The sequence below is a fragment of the Pantherophis guttatus genome, chromosome 2 (genome assembly GCF_059756535.1).
Source record: "Pantherophis guttatus breed Tessera chromosome 2, ASM5975653v1, whole genome shotgun sequence".
Classification (NCBI taxonomy): Eukaryota; Metazoa; Chordata; class Lepidosauria; order Squamata; family Colubridae; genus Pantherophis; species Pantherophis guttatus.
Genome location: NC_142064.1, coordinates 70,507,500 through 70,530,168, shown reverse-complemented (window position 1 = coordinate 70,530,168; position 22,669 = coordinate 70,507,500). Strand labels below are relative to the sequence as shown.

The following is a 22,669-nucleotide window of genomic DNA, read 5'->3' as shown; positions in this document are numbered from 1 at the left end:
TCATAATGTCAAATGTTTATGGACCACACAGTAAGTGGCAAAACCAGAAGTAGAGTTCAGCTTTTGGCTGAATGAACAAAGTCAACTGGTGAGTCATCACCATCATCATTACTAAATTCAATTTTGGTGGCTTGACTCCAGAAGTACTCTGGGCAGCACCAAAATTGAACAAATAAAATAAGCCTGAGGTATATGAGCGTAGTTACTGTGCTGAAGTCGATCTGCTGCTCAGTACAGAAAAACAGCATTTTATAGTGTTGCTCAACACAGAAAACAGAGTTAGAACATATCGAACAGATGATTCATTGTAGAGCCTTTACTGGAGGACCTCCAGTGAAGATCACACCCTCTCGCTAGATTACAACACTGTCAAACCCCTGCCAAAACCTACTATCCAGTAACTTCAATCTTGCCCTCTGGGGTAACAGAGAGTAAGTGTTTCTCCCTTTCATACTAACTGTGTCTACAGGGTCAAACATACTTACCGTAGTTTCCTTGAGTGGGGAACTGAAGGAAAGATGCTGCTGCACTAAAGGAGTCCTTGATGCCAAGGTTTGTCTTCTTCTTTGGTATATAGGTATTCCTCGACTTACAACCATTCATTTAGCAACTGTTCGAAGTTACAGCAGCACTGAGAAATGTGATTTACAACAACTGGGATTTACATCAAAGCATCCCGTGAACAAAATTAAGGCGCTTGGCAACCAACATGTATTTATGACAGGGTGGATTTGATTTAAATTGAGTTGATTTAAATCACAATTTAAATCATGATTTAAATCACTAGTGAAAAGGCTTGATTTAAATCAACTCAATTTAAATCATAATTTTTAAAGAGCAACTGTCATCTCTGCTACTCCTTTGACCCACTGTTGACTCACCAATAGTCCCAGTGTTGCAGAATATACAGCCTCATGCTACATTTCATGCTGAATAAACTAAATTATTTATGTATCTTAAATAGAAAACTATCTTACGATAGATTTTTACCCCAAAAGTTTTTTATTAAAATAAATTCGATAAAAATCAAAAAAGTCCGATTTAAATCAAAAAAATCCGATTTAAATAAAAAAAAATCAGATTTTTTTTGATTTTTTTAAAAAAAATCATTGATTTTTATCCACCCTGATTTATGATGATTGTTGTAGCCCAGCGTCATATGATTGCCATTTGCGACCTTCCCAGCTGGCTTCCAACAAGCAAATCCAATGGGGAAAGCCTGATTTCTTTAATAACTGCATGATTCACTTAACAACTGAGGTGAGTCGCTTAACAACCATGGCAAAAAGGTTGTAAAATCGGGTGCGACTCACTTAAGGACCATCTTGCTTAGCAATGGAAATTCTGGTCTCAATTGTGCGAGTAAAAAATTGAGGTCTCCTTGTATCTTAAGATAGAAATCCCAGAGTTTAGATCCCCATGTTGAATTTATTAGGCATCTAAATGTGCTAAAAAGTTTAAAAGTCTATTTACTGCACATTGGGGTTTATAGCTAATCTTTTTACAGTCTGCCTACACATTCTTAAAAGCACAATAAAAACTGTTTTTCAGGCAAAGCCACTGGCCATCTTTGATTTTTTTTTTTTATGTTGCGCTATCTCTTAACTGGAAGTAATTATTCACACATCCAAAACTTCTTTTCTGATCACAAAAGAAGTTTAGATCCCGACTCAGCAGTTTCCAGCCCACCCCTCCCCTCGGCTGAACGCATCCTCCCTTCCTCATTAACAGACCTGGCTTTAAGGCTGCGTTTGAGGTCGAACAAGAGCCTTGAATGAGAGTGGTGTGAAATCACTCCCTAAAGCCATAATCAGGAACCGGTGGAACAATATGTTTCTCCCACCAGACCTCTCATGACAAGAGCAATTTTTGCTGTCCCTTGTTGCTGGCCAGCTTTTCTCAGCTATCAAGGTTGTTTTTTGAATAGACTGAGAAAGAGCACAACAGAAGCCAAAAGTTTTACCTGGTTTGGTTTTTTTTAATGGCCTTAAAAAAAAAAAGATTCTCCTTGCAACTTGCATTGTTTCAGGGCTGAACTTGTAGCTTGCCATAAAGTTAATGTGCAATGCCCTATTCATTTCAGTTAGGGCTGTGAGATTTTTTTTTGCCACCCCCAAAAAGAGCCATTATCTGTAATTACCCATCACCAAGTATAATTATTTCTCCTCGGCTGCCTTACAGCCTCCAGGATTTGATGCAGTTACAGCTCACTGCGTTATGTGATGAAGGAAGGTTTCCTGACCTTTAGAGCTCTACTCTCCACATGCAGAGGCAGGGCACGCTGAGGTGTCCCCTCGGAGTATGTGCGTAGAAATGTTACTTGTACCCACTGTCAAACATTTAGCAATGGCACAGCATTGCCAGATCAAAAGGGGTTCATTGTTTCCAGGCTTGCTTTGCCCGTAGGATCCTTAAGGAGTATTTTTATTAGAGACACAGAGTATAAGAGATGGTTGAAATAAGAGTCCTTGACTTACAAACATTCATTTAGCAACTGATCGAAGTTACAAAACACTAAAAAAAAAAGTGACTTACAACTGGCCCTTGCACTTACAACCACTGTAGTATCACCATGGTAATATGATCAAAATTCAGGCCTTTGCAACTGGCATGAATTTACTATGGTTTGTGCTTCCCAGGGTGATGTGATCGACATCTGCAATCTTCTCGTCAAGCTTCCAATAAGCAGTCAATAATAGAAGCCAGGTTTGCTTAATAATTGCATGATTCACTTAGCAACCACAGCAATTCACTTAAAAACTGTGGCAAAAAAGGTCATAAAATCGGGCACAATTTACTTAACAAGCACCTTGCTTAACAATGGAAATTGTGGTCACAATTGTGGTTGTAAATCAAGGACTGTCTCGACTTACCATTTATAAAATATAGAAATGTGTTCTGCACAGGATTTTGCCCAGTGATAAATATATCTTCATCATTTTTAAAATGATAACATTTCACTTATTTATTGGATTTCTACAGCTGCCCATCTCAGCAAATGACTCTGTCACAATGTCACAAGCAGCCAGAGTAGCCTACCTTGTATCAAGGAAGGCAGCACTGAATGAGCCTATGCAATAAAAATACTGCTCTTGGCTAGAAAGTTCAGAAAAATTACATAATATATCTCTATAGAAAACAAAATGGCGACAAGTAAAACCAGTTCCACATCCATACACACACCATCTTGAATAAATGTTAAAAAGGTTTCTTTGGAGGAATATATCAGTGGGAAAAAAGTAGCTTTTTCTTTCCTCCTTCCTAGTTTTGTAGGAATTCACACTGGCCGTGCTAGCTGGGGATTATAGGCATTGTAATCCCCCTCATGAAAAGCAGGTCAACATGTTACTGAAGTCACTTCAGCTCTGGAAGCAATAAACTGGACATGGATTATTTATGATTGTTACTCAGGCTTCATTGGTTCTTTGTTCTCCTATGGCCCTGTCACAGAATTTACAGAATATGCGGTAAGATGGAGACATCTCTTTGAAGAGATAATGGGATTCTAAACTTTTTTCCATTTAACCATTCTCTTACAGGACAGTCTTACAATTCTGAACGCTTCCTACCATGCCCATCTTCTGGGGCAGGGATAGCTAACTATGGCCCTTTATGACCTGTGGACGTCAGCTCCCAGAATTCCTATCTTCTCCTTAACATCCAGGTAAACAGATATACCTAGCTGTTTGAAAAGTATAAACTAAAAATCCTGAATACAACATCAAAATGAAAAGAATAGAAAAAATTCTTTGCAAACAAAAAAAGCTAATTTCTTCTAAGGAAAAGGAGAATAGGGATAATTTTATAAAGATTTTGGAGGAAAATTGCTTCTTTCTTGGTTCTCTTACTTATGTTTTGCATTAAAATGTTTCTCTCAGCTTTAATGTTAGTAACAATTAAAGGTATTTACATAAACCGTAATAGAAAACTAAGGAAATTGAATCTTCTAGTATGACAATATCTATTCAAGAACGTTCTCATCTCTCAATCTTATGTCCTCTTATTTAACAGGAAATATACTACTAGAATTTTACACAGCTGTTTAGCAAGTCAACTTTCATGTCTTTTACTTATTTAGCTAATAAAAGCAAACACGTTTTTGAGAAGGAGCTCAAACACTTGGCACTTTTTGAGACACAATGATTTAAATAACTTAATAGTGTCTACCTGAACAAATTTATTTATAAAAAGGTAAATTAAAATATGTACTAATTCAGGAAGGTGTTGCTACAATAAAGTTCATTATAGGGATACTCACAAATAATCTCTATAATCTCTGAGTTTACTCTCTAGTAACTTTAAGAAATGAAATAAATTAAAGATTAAATTAATTAATATGCTTCTAATAATTGCATTGTTTTCATTAACTTACAATAAATGGAATGATATGTAGACTTGTCCTGTCTGCCAGAGTTGCATTTATATACCGGTAATTAGAATAATACATGTCAAATAATCTTAAACAAAGTTAAGGTAAATAATATCTAAAATATTATTAGATTTTTTTTCAAATTGTTTTGATCCTTGCCACAATGCATATAATTGGATCGCATGGCATTGTATTATGTGAAGCATAATTGGCAATTTTGTGGAAAAAAATAGAGTAGTTATATTGTAGCTGTGAAATAGAAACTGCCTGTAATAATAAAAAATAAATTATAAAAACTAAAAGTATACAGAAGGGAAAATTATGTTAGCAGTCATAGAGTCTAAACAGAAAGGGGCCCACTGAATCTACAAATAAACCAACTCCCATAGCCTCTTTCTTTTTGAACCATTGCCATCTGACTTGATTATTTTTTATAGGCTGTTACAGGTGCTTACATTTCCATGTTTTATTCTCCCTTGCCTATTCTTATAGACCAGGGGTGTCCAACCTTCGCAACTTTAAGACTTATGGACTTCACCTCCCACAATTCCCCAAGCAGCATGGAAGGGAATTCTGGGAGTTGATATCCACAAGCCAAGGTTGGACATCCCTGTTATAGACCACAAATCTAATGGCCCAAAATATGGAAATGTATTTTTAACTGAGCTCTAAACTTCTACCATATGGAAAAAAGGTAAGGGTTAGCACAATTCAGGCTGGATTATATTTATATTCTCTATTTCTCTGTAGGAGTACAGAGAAATACGGGGTACTTACAATTTTGCAATTTAATCATTTTCCTAGTGGAATTTTTTTTTTAAAAAGCTGTTCAATATTCCAAAGAGCAAATAAGTGATTGCTAACTGTATATAAATATTGCTTACTGTTGCTATTACACAGTGCATGGGCCTCATCCTATTGATGTCTATATTTAGCTGCATGCTCCTTACTTGTCATTTCTAACTCCGGCACTCTCGATCCCTCAAACAAAATGGTTACTGAGGCATTCTGATTCTGCTAAAACTATCCACTGAACTCTAGGATGTGTGCAAAAGACTTCAAATTGGAACAGTACAATTGTTGTAAATATTATCAAGCGTTCTTATAAGGCCTATCTGCACAAGAGAAGACAGCTCTGGGGGCAGGCAGGGGCTTTATCAGGAAAGACGTCAATGCCTAGTGTCATGTGATTCTCAAGGATGATTTTCTTTTTTCTCTTTTTTTTTGGTCAGAAAAGCACTTGGTTCTGTTTTAAATACAGTGATATTTTTCCACACCATTGAAAAGTTGGCACAGTTGCCAACAGCGGACATTAATACTAGAAATTGATCCACCCTATTACAATGTGCACAGTAGTGTACTATATTGATCAACTGCACTGATTTATATTCTTGTGGACAGGTTCTTCCATTTGTTATACAACCAGGCATTCCAGATTATTCATTGCATTAAAAATTACAGCAGGCAGTCGTTGAAAGCCATTCAACATTAACATTTAATTCACAGTTTGTGCACCGTTGCTCATGGTCTGATATACTGCTTCAAGGGGAAAAAATGTTATGTTTTTAAAAATGTAAAGAAGATTACAGCTAAGTGGCATTTCATAGGCATATTTCAGTTAGTATTAAATGATATTCAGTAAAATAACCAAACCCAATCCAAAATTAGATTTGTCCTAAGAAATAAGGCAGTGGCCACAGCTAAATGGCCATCTCCAGAGATGAGGAGGGGCCTCTACCCTGAACATTTTATTAATCTTAGCTTCACAGGAAAATGAGTACTCAAAGAAATTAAGAGCTTGAGAGCTATGTTAAGAACACATTCATGGTTTTAAACCCTTAAATTTAAACCCTTAAATTAGTGTTGGGCAATAATAATTCACATGGCTCCCATGTGAAGCTCAACTTCCATGGAATGTGTGAGGCTAATATTTCTTTAATTATTTGGTAATGTGGGAGCTAAGGGACATGGTGAGTTTTCATTCTTAGATGAAACTGGAATGGTTTTTCCTCTTTTCTGAGAGGCAGAATTTCGGATAAAAATAAATGCCTTAAAACTGAGGTTAAAGCTTCCAATTCAACACTAAAAATCCTGCAAAATGCAAAGAAATGTAAGCCAGATATTATGGATATCTAGTCTAATGAATTCATGAAAACATCAGCAACACCCCTTTCAATCCCTAGAGTCTATATATGAAGCATGGCTTTTTGTACTAAAAATGTTACAATTCTCTACATTAAAAATTACACAGCGTTAGGGAATTACATCTCTGCATTAGGCTGTACAGAGCTCATCTAGGCTCTTCCTATAATTTTAGTCAATAGTTAGGAACATCTAATATCTAATTAATGGTATCTAATCAATAATTAACAGGAATTTGGAGTAGTTGTTGAAATAGTTTACATCCAAGCCATAAAACTTATGAATTGAAAAGGAGGAAGTGTTCTCTGAGATTATGCTGGTACCGCTCTCACTTTATCTTGGGGACAAGTCAAGGGCAGCTTTTCATAGATCAACGTTTATAATCTGCCTGAAAAACATGGTTCTATTTAAGACAACAAATTTGACACAAGATGCAAAGCACACTCTGATCTGAACTTCTGCATTAATTTGGAAACAGAGGCGACAGTTTCTTGCAAGTGATGGCCAATAGACTTTGGGATTAATTCAGAAAGGAGTAATTCAGTGGTGGATTGCCCCTGGTTCGCAGGGGAAGTCGTGAGTGCATGTGCCCACACCCATAATTCAATGCGCCCCGCCCCCCCATGCATGCGTGCATGACCTCCCTGCACTCCCCCCGCTTTTGGCACACGATAGCATGGTTGGCCTGGTAGGCCCGTTTTTCACCCTCCCCAGGCTCCAGAGCCTTTCTAGGGGCCTGAGGAGAAAAACAGCCTTCCTCAACCCCCCGGAGGCCCTCCAGAGGCCGGAAACATCCGGTTTCCCGACTTCCAGTCCCACCGGAGCTGAGTAGGGCAACACTCGCATGCCCACTGATATGGCTCTGCGTGCCACCTGTGGCATGCGTGCCATAGGTTCGCCATCACGGCCCTATACCATTTCAGACAAATGGTTGTCCATTCTCTTCTTAAAAACCTCTGATGGAGCACCCACATCTTCTGAAGGCAAGCCATTCTAATGATTACGGTAATTGTTTTGTGAGTAAATTTCTCCTTATTTCTCAGTTAGTTTTCACCTTGACGTCTATGCTTCTTGTCCTGCCTTAAGGTGCTTTGGAGAATAGGTTGACACACACAGCCCTTCTTTGTGGCAGTCCCTTATATTTGAACATTGCTATCATGTCACCCCTTTTCCTTTTCATTAAACTAGACATACCCAATTCCTGCAACCATTCTTCATATGTTTTAGCCTCCAGTCCAGAGATGGGTTCTACTTACCTTTACTACCGGTTTGCAGCGGAAACGTGCGATTCTGCACATGCGCAGAAGTTTCTGTGCATGCGAAGATCACCCATGATGATGTCGTGGCTGGTGGGCGGAGCCTCCCACTGGTTTTACTACCGGTTGTATAAAAGCAGACAGAACCTGGAGCAACCCACCACTGCTCCAGTCCCTAATCAACTTTATTGCTCTTCTCTGCAGTCTTCCTAGAATCTCAACAACTTTTTTATATCATCGCAGCCAAAACTGGATGTAATATTCCAATACAGGCTTCAAAGCCCTTCTCAGTTTTTGATGACAATGAACAAGATATTTTTTTTCTTGAATAACTGTCCTCACAATTAAAATCTGAACCACGTGCATTTTTCTTCAGACGGAAAATGAATGTCCTATTCACCCCTCACATAATTTTTTCAATGTTTTCATGTTTAAAAAAATTGCCTATTGAAGAATTTTATATAGTTCACACATATTGAAACACATTACAATCATAATTTTTTGAATTAGATCGGTGGGTTCACACATAATGCCACACTTCACAAACCACACATGGTCATGATAAATCCAAATTAAATCAGTAAATTTATGGCTCAATGTGATGCCCACACTAGTCAGAGCTGAGGGATAGAGCTCACTGGATATGAAGCAAATGCTAACACAAAAACATTGAAAAATACTGTCTTAGAATAGATCATTTTGAGAGAGAAAAAGCTGAAAATCCAAGCATAAATAACTTCACTTACAATTCTGTAAAGTCTAATATTAGTATGGATGCCATCAGACTGTAATCGTTTCAATAACATATCAAAGACTAGGTTCTAGGGAGTAAAAGCCTTTTATGAATATCTAAAAGGGCAGACCTTGGAAAAGTAAGACTGGGATAAAATTATTATAAGCTCACTGTAAAAATAAACTTAGGGAGGTATATGCTGATAGGAATTCTCCACAGGCTACTTCAATAAAAGCTGCATTCTAGAATCCACAAAATGATAAAACACAAGGAAGATTTTGGCAGAGAAGCAGTCATTCAACTGTATGGTTCAGAAGTGCTACAAATAAAACAAAGCAACTACACTGCATCTCTCTTCTTCATTACCTTGTAGTAAATGCCTCTAAATTCAATGGCATGTCATTCTAAACAGAGTAACAAAGGTTGAACTATAAGTTATCCAAGTGCATTTTTGAGTAAGTAGACACACAAAGTCACAAATAAAAAGTTCAAATGTGTGTTTAGAAATTATAATAAAAATGGTCAAAATAAAATCAGCAATCAAGTCTTGTTTGTTATCTTCTAATTGTGGATTCTAGGATACAACTTCTATTGAAATAGCATGTGGTGAATACTGTTTCTTTACACAAGCTATTCAATACATATCATAGTAAATTAACTTTCCCGCTTACCGGATAGATTATCTGGATTTGTTTAATGTGCTGTGTAAATCCAGTCGATATTGTTTACAAACTTTTTTTATTACATAAAATTAGTTTAATACTTTTCATTACCTAACTAGCAAACAAGGAAACAAACAACCAGTTCAGACAGTACCAAGAATTCCACAGATCAATCCTGAGTTATAGATATTCTCTTCTATTAGTTTAATGTAGTATTAATCCTAATAATGTAATGAAGTACACAGTATAACAAATGAAACAAATCATTCTAAACTCAGTATGTTGTCTGAACCAAATTACTGATTCCTACATGTTAGTTTGAACAAAAGCTAATGGACAGAGAAAGAACATGTTCAAAGCTGAATACAATGAAAGCAACCAATTTTCCAAGCTGTGAAAACAGTGATAAAGTTATTGCCCAGAAGTCCAGCGGGTGAAGTATGCTAAAGAGAATTCCTACAATTTGCCAGCAGTGCCCATATATATATATACTGTATATGTGTTTGAGTGCAATGGGAAGTGTGGGATCTGCTCTAGATGTGCTATTCTGTGTTACATGACTGGAAGAGAAGAGACTTAATATAAAATAGTCACCAATATTCCAAGCTGTTGCCTGATTGCCTCACCTATAAGCAAATGTTTTCCACTTCACCTTGCAGCCTAATCTGGCTCACTTTTGAACTCAATCTTTCTTTTGCTTATACCAAATCAGGTCTGGTCCTTTTCAGTTTTTGGATTGATAGACAACTGGACAGAGTCCCACTGGTTAGAAAAATAAAAAAGAAATGACTTCTAGGTCCATCATGCTTGGGCTGCTGCCCAAGTCACTGGACATATTTGGAAGCAAAAGGAGCAATTAACAAGTATATTGATACAGATCCAATATATGAATACGTAAGAAAACAGACCATTCGAACGGCCAATCAGCAAGAGAACCAATCGAACCAATCAGCTGCTCAGAATTTAAATATAGCTCCAAATGAACAACCAATCACACAACCAACTGACCAAACTGCCACATAAGACATTTATAAGTTAAGGCGAATAGGACAAGAAAATCCTGCTGATATTACCTAGTCTAGTAACAAAACTTTCAGAAAGTAAATTGAAACAAGCATGGAAAGCAAACCACCGCCAAACTGTCAAACGCGAGCTACAAGTATTTTTTATTATTTCAAAACTATAACCTCTGCCGCCATCTGTAGCTGTTCAGTTTTTGCAACCAAATTATCCGCCTCTCTGTGTAATTAACTGGTCTAGTTTTGCTTTTTTTTCAACCACTGCAGGTGGCAAGAAGTCCTTTGCAGCTTTTTTGCATTCCAAGTCAGTCTTGTCTTCAGAGAAAGCTTCATGGGGCAACCCAGCTTGCATCCCTGTTCTATTATGAGCAACTGCTTGCAAATTGTGAGCCCAGCTGGAACAGCTGCCTAAGCACAAATATTTCCTTCTCTGGAAAAATGTCATAATTTTTAAAAAATGTCATTATGTATCTCCAGTCATCCTTTGCAATTTAAATAATTAACTAAAAATAAGATGGGAATTCTAGAAATATTGCTCCCCCAACATATCTGAAGGGCATCTAAATTGGGGAAGACTGCCATACATTTTTATATACATTTACGTACATTTTTAAGCGTGCACATATTTGCAAATGCAATTGCAAACTCTTGATGGGTTCATTGCTTTTGTTTTTATTTAATGTGAACTTAAGCCCATGCACCATATCTCATGCTATTGATGTGATCAGCAATAAGCTTCTGTGCTTTAAAAAACTAAAGAACAGATGCTGATGAGTCTCTGTATGTCTGAGGCACTGTCCTTGGGAACATGCTATCGATAAATCCTTCCCCCTCCTGGGAATAAATCCTTCCCTTCTCATGGGAGTAAATAGTAAGAGAAAACTACATCATTTACTGCTTAGTGACAACTTTTCTCCCTAATGTTAATGGCTGTATGCAAGTGGGGGAGGGGAGAGGAGTGAGGGAAATTTTCCATAGTATTGTGATTAGGGAGGGAAAATTGAATCCAATTTATCCCCCACACTGGTGTTTTGGAAATAACTCCACTGCATACTAAACATTATATATATATATTTAAATGCATACACAATATTATTGCTAGCCATGTCACAAATGCAACATGTTGCTAGGCTCTTCGCTATCTAATATAAATAACCTACCTGTACAGAGGTTAAGAATTGTCTCGAGAATAGTCCTAAGCAATTCTCTTAAATCCATCTGCCAATGATGCTTGAAGCATTGCCTTGTGTTCCAACGGTCTAATTGAACCTTTAGTTAAGAAAGGAAGCGTCTCCCAATTTAATTATTTCCCTTGTATTTTTTAGTTTCAAGCAATCACTCTTTGTTATGCTGCTGCAAGCATTGTAAATAATACCTCCCCTTCCTTCATATTATTACCTCTCAAATATTTATAGACTGTTATATTCACCCTCTCTCTTCCTACAAGATATACATCATTTCTGTCATCCAAGTCTTGATGTATTCAGGTTTATCCACGTCCCTGTTCATAATGAGATGCCATGCTCTAAAGCAAGGTTCCAACAAGAGAGAAGAAAGGCTGTTAGACTAACTTCCTGATTTCAGCACTTCCATATCATCATTTTCACCCTTCCCAATCTCACAAAAGTAATTCGAAGTTCAATTTCCCAGCAGAATGCAAAAACATCTTTCCATTTTAAAGCTCCATCTATTCCATGTTTTTAGTTCACGTTGTGTGCATCTGTACTGTGATTTGTAAAACCAACTTCTGCTATGAGAGAAACTCCCAAGTGGCCGAAGTACATGCCCTCTCTTGCATTTGAAGTCCTGGAGATGGTGGTATTTGGATAGTATTGGGTCAGCAACTGAAGCTCTATACAGCAGTGGTATCAAACTGGTGGCCCGTGGGCCAGATGCATCACATGCAGGCCACGCCCACCCTGGCTCCGCAAAGGCAAAAAAAACATTGCTACGTGTCATGTGATCTAGTTTGACACCCGAGCTCTACAAGAAGACAGGCTAAATAGCATCCAGGAGCTGGGAGGTGAGATAACAACAGTTATCATCAAATGGAAACTGGCTCATCCTTCTCCAAAACTTTTAACAAAACAGTTGCCTTCACTACTACTCCAGATACCATACAGCACCAACTTTTTTTATTGTTCAACTGCTGAACAGACATGATAGCATGAGATCACAGAATCCTTAATCTAGCCTGGAGAAGGACAAAGACCCCATATGGTACTGATATTCAAAGCTCATTACAGACTGTACCCTGGGAAAATTCCTAATAATTTTAAAACATAGGCCAGCCCTCTTCAATCTTACCAGGTGTTGTTGACTACATTTCCTGGACCTCCAGTTGCCAATATATGGGATAGAACAGGCTGATAAATGACTAACATTCACCTTGATCAACACTTCTAAGGATTTAGGAATGAGTGTTTCAATGAACTTACTGTTAATCAAGAATGGAATGGCATGGCTAAATTCAGCATCGATGCTGCATTTCTGTAACCAATACGGCCAAGAGACAAACAAATAAATACTGTATGCTAGATTTTTAATTTGTCAGAGAAAAGTCAATGTAGGAAATAATTAACAGTTATTAACTCTAGCCTCTTTCAAGCTATTTAAAGTTTTAACAAAATGAAAACCATCCAGCTGAATCTGAATTCAGAAATGATCATTTGGTAAGTGGCTAGCAATCATAAAATACTGAATACTCTACTCACCTTGCAAAACTGAGTAGTTGCACAGCATTCCAGCTGAACACTTCAAATCATGCAGCCTCCATGTACAATGGATTTCAATATACCAGTTTGAATATTTAACAGGGTATTCATAAATTTAGGACAGGTTTGCTTTTCCCCTCCTGTTCCAATTAGCCATTCATTGGGTTGGAATGAAGAAGCAAGTGAAGATTACAATATATCCTTTTCATACCCAATTCTGTTAGTATGAAGATCTAGGAAGCTCTTCATGGATACACTATAGGAGAATATATGGATTAACTGGAGATTAAAACAATTCCAGCAATCCCCAAATCTACACCAATGAGACAGGTTTTGCACATATATGCTAATTTGCACCACCAATTTACCTACTGACCATCTTCATTCTAGTAGCTTTTATCTCATAGATTTTTTTTGATGAAACAATAAACTACATGTAGGCAAATGAAAAGGGAAGAAATGTGGTATTTTGTTTTTTAACACCAGTATCTTTCAGATAGATTAAAATGAAACTTCCAAAATTCTTAGTCAAACCATCCAAATATTTGGAGTCGGCTAAATCTAAAAAATGGCTTTGCATGTAAAAATGGCTTTTGCACGTATTTGTAGAACTGTATTCATATAATAACAGACTGTTACCACCAAATGTGATTAATGTATTCAAAAGAAAAATTAGCAATACAACTACTTTTTTCTCCTCAAATCTAATAGAAGTTTAAGTATTAAATTCTGGTCTTGCTAGATAGTTCAATCTCTTAAAGAGAGATTATGAAAGCACATTTCTAAAATCCTGAGCATTTTGTGCTAGTATTTTATAAACATCTTAAAAATTATATTGTGATCACCTCTAATAATCTAAGTTTGACTAACAAATTAGTCATACCCCTATGTCCTTGATGGCGAACCAATGGCACGTGTGACAGAGGTGACACGCAGTGCCCTCTCTGGTGGCATGCAAGCCGCCGCCCCACTGTGCCTGAGCATGCGTTTCCCGCTGGCCAACTGGTCTTCGTGTCTCTGCCGTGCATGTGCGGGTTCCAGGGGGCATGCAGGGGGCTGTGAACGCATGCGCAGGGTGAATGCATGCAGGGGTGTGTGCACACATACACGGGGGTGGGGCGCATGCAGGGGGGCCGTGTGCACATTGCATTTTGGGGGTGCATTTTGGGGGTATTAAAGGCAGCTATGTTCCCATTTTGTACAACAGGAGGAGGAGATAACCCTTTTCTGGCCAGATTCCACCAATACATGGATGAGAAGGCAAAAGCTTGATAGAGTAGGCCTTAAATATGAGGAAAACTTGGATTTTACTTATTTCATGGAATTTTGGAGATTGTTCAAAAACTATATCAAGCCTTTTTAAAGGAAGGCTTTTTGACCCCAGCTGAAACTAGGGTTTTTTAATATGATGGATGGGTTCCAAAAGAATTGGATTGGGAGGCACAGATGGTCTGTTTTTGAGCTAAAATCAGGAATAAGCACCACTATATCTAAGAAATAATCATATGCATGAACCCCTTTACAAGCGGATGCCTTCTTACCAAATCATCATACCGTAATCTGCTCAATCAAGGTACAAGTGGTGGTAGAAGAGATGGGTCAACAGTCTTCATGCATGTTGGTCTTGCTCTTAAAAAGACAGACAATATAATTCTTCCCCCTTTTAAATTAGATGTGAGAATTTGTTTTTATTTTCTCTCAAGAGCAATGTGCTGCATTCTTCTTTCTTTCTTCTTGGCAACCAGGACACACATTGAATTCTTCAAGAGATAAAAAGTTATCTTTTGCAGAGGAATCGTACTGTATGTGCTTTATGTATGCCCATGCCATGTGGACCAAGTCACATTTCAAACACACATACAAACACAAGAGTCAGTGTCACACTTAAATTAAGATATGGTTCTGAATGGCCCAAGCTCAGGAGAAGGAGGAGGATTATGTTCTCTGTCCTAATGAGAAAAATACGTAAGTAACATAGGCACAATGAAAATACAAATCCTTCTTTTGCTTTTCTCACACAAGCACCAAGTTTCTAAAGGTTTAGCTATCAAAATACCTTCATTATTTCATTTTCTCATGTAACCCATCCAGTTTCCTCTACTTTATCATAGCTGAAGGTGATGTATTTAGGCTACAATCTTAAGCCTAGATCCTTTTCAGTAAGAAGTGCGGAATTTTCAGGCTCAAAACATCTGTTTCATGCTTCTTTTACGTTCTTTATCTTCATTAGCATAACCAGTTTTAAAAATAAACATACTGAAATACAATGACAAGATTTAGGAATGAAAATAATGGTAAGCCCTCTCCCTTTTTCCCCCCTTTTGTTCTGTCTTCTTACTTTTTCCCCCTCAGGAAGCATGGTGTGTCACCAGAGGCTTGAAAAATTGACTCTGGCCTCTCAATGTGCCATAATATTTCTGGCCTGCCAATAAAATGGATACAGCAAAAAAAAAAGACTTTTCTGGTACCTTGTATGATTTGTGTGGCTCCTTCACACCCTATCCCTCTCTCTGTAAACCATGTACAGTGTGATGAAGTTTGAAAGAAAAACTGCTATACCTCTAAGGAAGTGGGAGGGAGAGAAAACCTTCACAAGAAAGGAATGAACCCACTGCTTTCTGGAGTTGTCAAATGAAAAATCTGGTGTCATGGACTTGTGGACAATAATGGCGGCTGCTCAAACTGTCTCAACTGGGGAGAAGAATGAAACACAAATTATGAAACTGCCATCGACTTCTGTGACTTATTAGAGCTGTGCCTGGACATTTATTTCTTTTGCTGGTATCCAATTCTGCTCAAACTCAGAGGAACTTAAGTGTATAAATAAGAAATTATATATAACATTCTGCTGACTGTTCTTAACAGGACTTACTGGCTATATAATTTAGAATGCAGGAAGTTCTGCATAATCCATAGATTGAGAGGGAATGCAATTTTTCAAATAACCAAACTAAACTACAGACTGCAGTTAAAATTGCTTTTTTAAAGCCAATTGAGATCTGAGGGTTTTTCAGTGGTCACTGAACTATGATTTGCAGCATCCTTCATTGTGGTTCACATGGGTTTCTGGGTTTCAGCAAAAATGGAAGGCTTCAGGAGTCAACTCATTAACGTATCTCTGCCTCTTACTGCAACCACAACTTTCTTTAGGCTCATGCAACCTCAACTCCCTCCCCCCCCAAATAATGCCTCAATGAATACCAGAATTATGCCACACTTTATAAAGTCTAAAACATGGTTTAAAAAAAACCTTGGAGTTCTGAGAAAGACTAACAGTGAAAAAAAGTACGTGTAAATGCTGTCAATTTTTTATCACTTGCACTTTGCCTTTTTATTGTTATGTATGTATGTATGTATGTATGTATGTAATTATGAAATTTATTTGCCACCCATCTTGTAACCAAAGATTCTAGGCAGCTTACAACAAAAAACATTAAAGCATTAAAAGTAATAAAACTCAACAATCATAGAAATACAATGGATAATTGTATGAGCCTTGGTGGCGCAGCAGATTAAAGTGCTGTTAAATAGCACCAACTGCCTGCAATTACTGCAAGTGAGATTTGAACTCAAGGTTGACTCAGCCTTCCATCCTTTCGAGGTAGATAAAATGAGGACCTGGATTGTGGGGGCAATAAGATGACTTTGTATAAAAAAGAACACCGTTTAGGGGCCCCCCGAAAGCCCTACTAAGCAGGTATATACAAAAGTATGAAGGCTATTGCTTAACACATTGTAAGCCGCCCTGAGTTTCCAGAGAAGGGCGGCATATAAATCGAACCAATAAATAAATAATATCATTAACAAATAAAATCATTAATACCAGATGGGAAAGGAAAGACATACCAGGAGTGGGAGGGGGGAAGTGGGATTAAGTTTTAATTAGTCAACCAGCTCCAGTAAGAAGATCTCCCACTGGGTCCCCAAGCCATCTGGCAAAGCCAGATCTTAAGGCTTTTAGGAAACATCAGGAGGGTGGGAACCAATCTCACTTTGGGGGTAAGATATTCCAGAGGCAGGAGCCATGGCAGAGAAGGCACTTCTCCTGATCCCACCAGCCAAAATTCTTTGGCTGATGGGATCTGCAATATGCCCCCTCTGCCGGCATGGGTGGAGTGGGCCAGTCCCATTGAGGTGATATGGTTCCTCAAGTAGACTAGACCCATGTCATGCATTGCTTTAAAAGGTTATAACAAACACCTTGAATTGCACCTGGAAGCAAATGGGCAACCAATGCAGCTCACGAAGCAGTGATTGTAACCTGGGCCCTTTTGATCAGGGATCCCACAAATATTTTTTTTAACTAACAAATCTTCTGGCTGAAAAGTTCAAAATCCCTAGTCTAAAGCTTTTCTTCTGAATCACTGTCAAACCGAATAGAGTCTGAAAAAACAACAACATTGAATTTATGGACAAATAATTTAATCGGATTAAGGCAGGCTCTTCAACTTTAACCAAAATGATACCTTTAAAAGAATGTACGCTGTAAAGATGTAACATAAAACAGGATTACTGTACCAAAGGTACTTTTTTCAAGAGGCAACTGGACTTCTGGTTTTTCTTTGAAGACATTTTGCTTCTCATCCAAGAAGCTTCCTGAAAAAGCACCTTTGGGACAACCATGACCTGGATGACTGAGGATCTCCATAGGATTATTGTATGTGCTTTTATGCATTTATTCAGTAAATCCCCGATTTACTGAAATCAAATTAGATCTGTTAAGCATCCAAGAAACTCATGACAATGTATTTTTTTTTCAGATGTAAGACTTTGATGGGAGGTGCCTTTATCCAGGACATTACCTGTGGATGAGGTAGACACTACAGTTGCTGTGGTTGTCGACTGGGGTGGGCTGGTGCTTTCCAACAGGCAGGAACTGTTAGCATTGTTTTCTTTCTTCACATACATTTCTGTGGCGCTAGGCAATGGGATGGGGTGGCTAATCCCCAGCTCTTCCTCTTGGGCTTGTTGTCTTCTCAATGCAACCTGGAAAAGGGAAAGTTACACTGTATTTGCACAGTTATCTGAAAAACAACAGTAGCAAAATTGGGCGGAACACTGCAGTTTTCTTTATCTTAACACACATGAAGGTTTATGGATGTAAATAAAGACATAATTTTAAAGCTAAAAAATTAAAGAAAAGATAAAGAGAAAAAAGTTAAAGAAACCTAAAAGGTAAGCATCTACCAATAAGATTTCTAATGTGGCAGCTATCTAAACTTAGTTAAGTGTTATTTTTTAACCCTTTGCTTTAGTGAGTTTGGAAACCCCCTGAAATACAAACTGAGATCCTTGTAATATGAAGGATCAATTTCCACTGTAATTAAATGAACCCTTTTTACTGAAAATCAACAATGGAGATTCTTTGGGGATTCTTTTTATTCATGTCTTATAACAAAGGATGTAGTCAACTGGAGTGAGTAGGATTAACAGCATCTATCTTTCATAAACAACATAATTTTTCACATAATAATTTCATATGCATACCACATGAGTCTTTTGGGCACCTCAGGATGTAAGCCTTATTAAAGCAAAATAATACAAAGTACTTGATACAGAATTTCTGCAGCAAATGTGAGGTTTTCAAAGCACTATTCTGCTCTGGAAAAGAATTAAAATCACATTCCAAGTTCAGAGCACTCATTTTACAGAAATCTCACTGAAGCCAGTCCAGGCAGATCTTTCCTGAACATTTCCTGAACATATAAATTATCTTATGCTGTTGCAATGTAAGCAAAGTGAAACAAGACTATATATTCTGGGCCACTTAATTGCACATATGTAAAATATATACAGTATGTCTCTCATTCAGAGTTACCATTAAGAAATGGCATTTTTCCCTAGCACAGATCCTTTAACAGTTACATAATATTGAGCAAGACTGTGAAAAATGTTTCAAATCTGAACTGTTCTGAACTCAAAACATGCCTGTCTTAAATACAAAACAGATTATTTCAATTATTTGGAAAGTGTTCTTAGCAGAAACAAAATTGTTCAGAGCACAAAATGACTTTCAAAATGACTGGGAGGGGCTGTTTCACACTTGACATGTTCTAAACACACCAAATTTTGAGAACTAACTACCAGAAAAAATACTGTATGGCTGATTTTGAGACTGGTACAAAATGAAAAAGTAGGTTAACTGATAACAAAGAAGCAGAATGCAGAAACAGAGGCAGATGTAACACCATGGCTACAGGAAGCAAAAACAGGCATACGAATATCATTAAACCAAAACACATTTTAACATTTAATGCACCAGGAAGGAAAACATTAATAATCAAGTCAACTGATATTAATTCAGTGGAAATGTAGAACTTTTGCATCTTTTTAACAGATTAAGTTTGGATCTGCTGAAGAGATAAGTTTTTTTTTATCTAAGAAAGCAATTTTTTCAAGTCAAGACAGTTCAGATATGATGTGCTAGTAACTATAATTCCAACAGTGTTGTGGCTGGGGATGATGGGTGTTGAGGTTCAAGGCATCTGAGTCTGCAAGATTTGATCCTCACACTATCATACACCTAAGCAGTTACAACTTTATTGCAACCAACAGCTACAAAATTTTAGGTAACTGTTTTCAAATTAAACATTTCTTAAACATAAATATTCCATGGCAACTATGGTAGTGCTAGTGCTGGGCTTCAAAAAATTATTTTTCTCTTTGCCACCATCTAGTTGTCATTCAAATTTTTGCAGTCCAGACCTGGTAACCTTACTACAATTCCAGTTTTCAGACCCAGTGCTGCAGTTTGCAACATATCTAGCATCAGGCCAGTAAGATACAAGCTGTTTGCTTCCACACTGATATCACACAATTCTAACCAGCATGTATTTGCAAAGGTTGCAAGGTCCTGGGGTCATGTGATTGCCATTTGCAACCTTCCCAGGTAGCTTCCAACAATCAAAATTAATGGAGAAGCCAGATATACTTAAACTGTGTAGTTTGCTTAATGATCAGAGTGATTAACGACCACGGGAAAAAGTTTGTAAAATTGGGCATGACTTACTTAACAGCCGCATTGCTTAATGACAGAAGTTCTGGTCCCTACTGTAATCATAAATTGAGGACTATCTGTATGCCTTGGATTGCACAGGCTAAAATTCAATCCCATCTTCAAATACCAAATCTGATCATTCTTTGCCCAGACAGCTTTGTAGCAATATGGAAGAGATTTGCTACTGTCTTATTATTTCCCCCGCCACCCCAAGTTTAGCCTATAGCCTTCCAATTTCTGCTGAGCTCCCTTCCAAGTTATTAACCAGATCCATTTCAATTTAACCTGGAAGCGAAGTGACATATATACAGAATCATTCATTTAATATCGTCTCCCTGTTATCTTCATGCATGTAAAACTAAAATTCCCCAAAAGGCTTGTTTAAAATGACTGATGAAAGCTGTTTTCCATAACATTAAGACAGCATCACTTTGAGAAAGCCAAATTAGACAGCAATACTTTAGTTTTTACACTAAACTCTCATATTTAAGTAATGATACTAAATCTGAAATATAAATTGTCTGAATAATGAAAGCTATATTGCTTTACTACTATTATTACTTAATTGTTTTAGCAGTTTAGTAATGTTTTCTAACGTATGGTATTTAAATAGACAAAGTCTAGGCATTTCCACATTCTTTTTAAGAGATGACTAGAAACTTGGTAAGGTGCTGATATTCTACCTTTCTTCTGTGCAGTTAGCATGAAATTCAAAGGGCTGCTAAAGAAGGATATAGAGACTTCTTGTCCTCTGGGTAGATTGCAGTATCTGTCTGCATAGAGGTAGTCTTCGACTTACAACCATTCATTTAGTGACTGTTCGAAGTTATGACCACACTGAAAAAAGTGACTTATGACCAGTTTTCACACTTACAACGGTTGCAGCATCCCCATGATTAGAATTTGGGCATTTGATAGCTGGCATGTATTTCTGACAGTTGGATTGCCTCAGTGTCACATCATATATTCACCATTTGCAACCATCCCACCCAACCTATGACAAGAAAAATCAATGAGGGAAACTAGATTCACTTAACAACTGTGGCAAAAAAGATTGTAAACGCACAACGCACTTAACTGTCTTGCTTAGAAATGAAAATTTGGGGGTCCGTTGTTGTCGAGGTCTACTGTATTTAAATGAACATGCTTATCAAACAATAGAAGGTGGCAATAGCTAAAATATGAGATTATAATTCAGACATATATTATAAAACCCTACTCACAGGGTTTTTTTTTGTTTTTGTTTTCCAAATGATTTCTAACAGAACCAGAATGTATTTAGCAATCACTTCCTTTTTAGTGATGTAAACTGAACTGTCGAAGGACTTTCTAAAGCCCCGTCCCATTTGTAGTTTACAGCAACATCAGCATGTCTCTATTACCCAAATTTCTTCCCTGATCATCTGGTAGCCTCAGGCCATGATTTAAACAGCTGTATGCCATTATGTCCATGTATCTGTTAGCCAAAACCCAAGAATGACATGATTCATCTACACCGAGTTCTTTATTGTTTTCATACCTGTATAGATAAAATCTTGCCAGACTGAGGACTCTATTATTTGTATCTACAATATATTATGTAACTATTAGAGAGGGGCTGCCTTCACCCTCTTTCTCTCACATGTAATATCCAGACTGAGTTGGCTCTTACCCCTCTGGATTGCACTCCATTCTTCCTGGGGATCCTCCTGATTGCATTCCATCACAATACCAAAATGAGTTTTACCACTGTTGCATCATAGTATGAAGGGAGATTAAATCTGCAAATTCTGGCACCCATTCTTCATGGTACGGAGGTCAGGAGGTCAACTGCAGTGTATTTGGGGGTTCACTGTTTGTGTCCCTGCATGACCTCTTCACTCTGGTCACCAGTCTGCCTCTATGAGTGTCACTTCTTATCTGTCACTATGAAGCTGGCAGTGACCCTCTTAAAGTATTGAAAATATCTTATAATATAAAAACTATGAACAAAATCAAAAATTTTAAATTTTATAATGATTCTTAGAAGAACTGCAAATTATCACTATTGAATGGTAGCTCATTCAAACTCATAGCTAAAATCATTTCCTAATGGCAATGCATATTTTATTTACTTGTTACTTGCAAACGTTCTTAAGGAGATCACCATTACTTTTTTTACCTATTAAGTCTTTACAAATGAACAAAACTCCTTAAGAAATAGAGGGTCTTTTTATTACATCTTTACCTTCACTCTATTCTCCCTCTCTTTACAAGCAATTCCCATTTAAAAGATCCTCTTCCTAACCTTGCTGGAGTGACTCCTTGGGCCTTTGATTGCTTTTCTGTTATATTTGTAGAGAAAACGGTAATTTTATTTATTTATTAGATTTTTATCTCATCTTTATTATTTTGTAAGTAATTCAACATTCCTAATACTCATTCCTCTTCTTATTTTCTTCAGAACAACAATCCTGTGAGGTGAATTGGGCTGAGAGACTATGACTGGCCCAAAGTCACAATTGCACAACTGTATGTAATGGCATCGAAGTATATGCTTAGATAACTAGATATTATTCCAAGCCTTATAATGTTGAGACACCAATCAAAGGCTGAAGCAAGTGGTAAAGCAAAAAACATGGACAGCACTTTAGTCATAACAGACACTATGCAACAAGCTAAGGGCTGGTGATGCAATATTAGCTAATATTAAGTATTATTTTGTAGTGACATAAAGAAAGGTGAATAGATGCTGAACCATTGTTGGAACAAGCCTTTCCATCAGTAGGATCAATGTTATATTAATAATAAAAAATGCA

The 22,669-nt window shown here is 37.3% G+C and overlaps 1 protein-coding gene and 1 long non-coding RNA gene across 2 annotated transcripts in view; one reads left to right on the top strand and one right to left on the bottom strand.

Moving 5' to 3' along the window:
* The window catches only part of DMRT1 (doublesex and mab-3 related transcription factor 1), a 74,585-nt gene that overhangs the window by 49,112 nt on the left and 2,804 nt on the right, over positions 1 to 22,669 (bottom strand). Inside the window, exon 2 of the mRNA XM_034410302.3 lies at positions 17,698 to 17,881. Within this exon, the coding sequence (XP_034266193.1) occupies positions 17,698 to 17,881 (184 nt within the window). The remainder of the gene's footprint in view (positions 1 to 17,697; positions 17,882 to 22,669) is intronic.
* LOC117661476 (uncharacterized) lies at positions 10,155 to 16,353 on the top strand. Its single transcript, XR_015732250.1, has 2 exons — positions 10,155 to 10,566; positions 15,248 to 16,353. It is a non-coding gene; the product is annotated as an uncharacterized LOC117661476 (long non-coding RNA).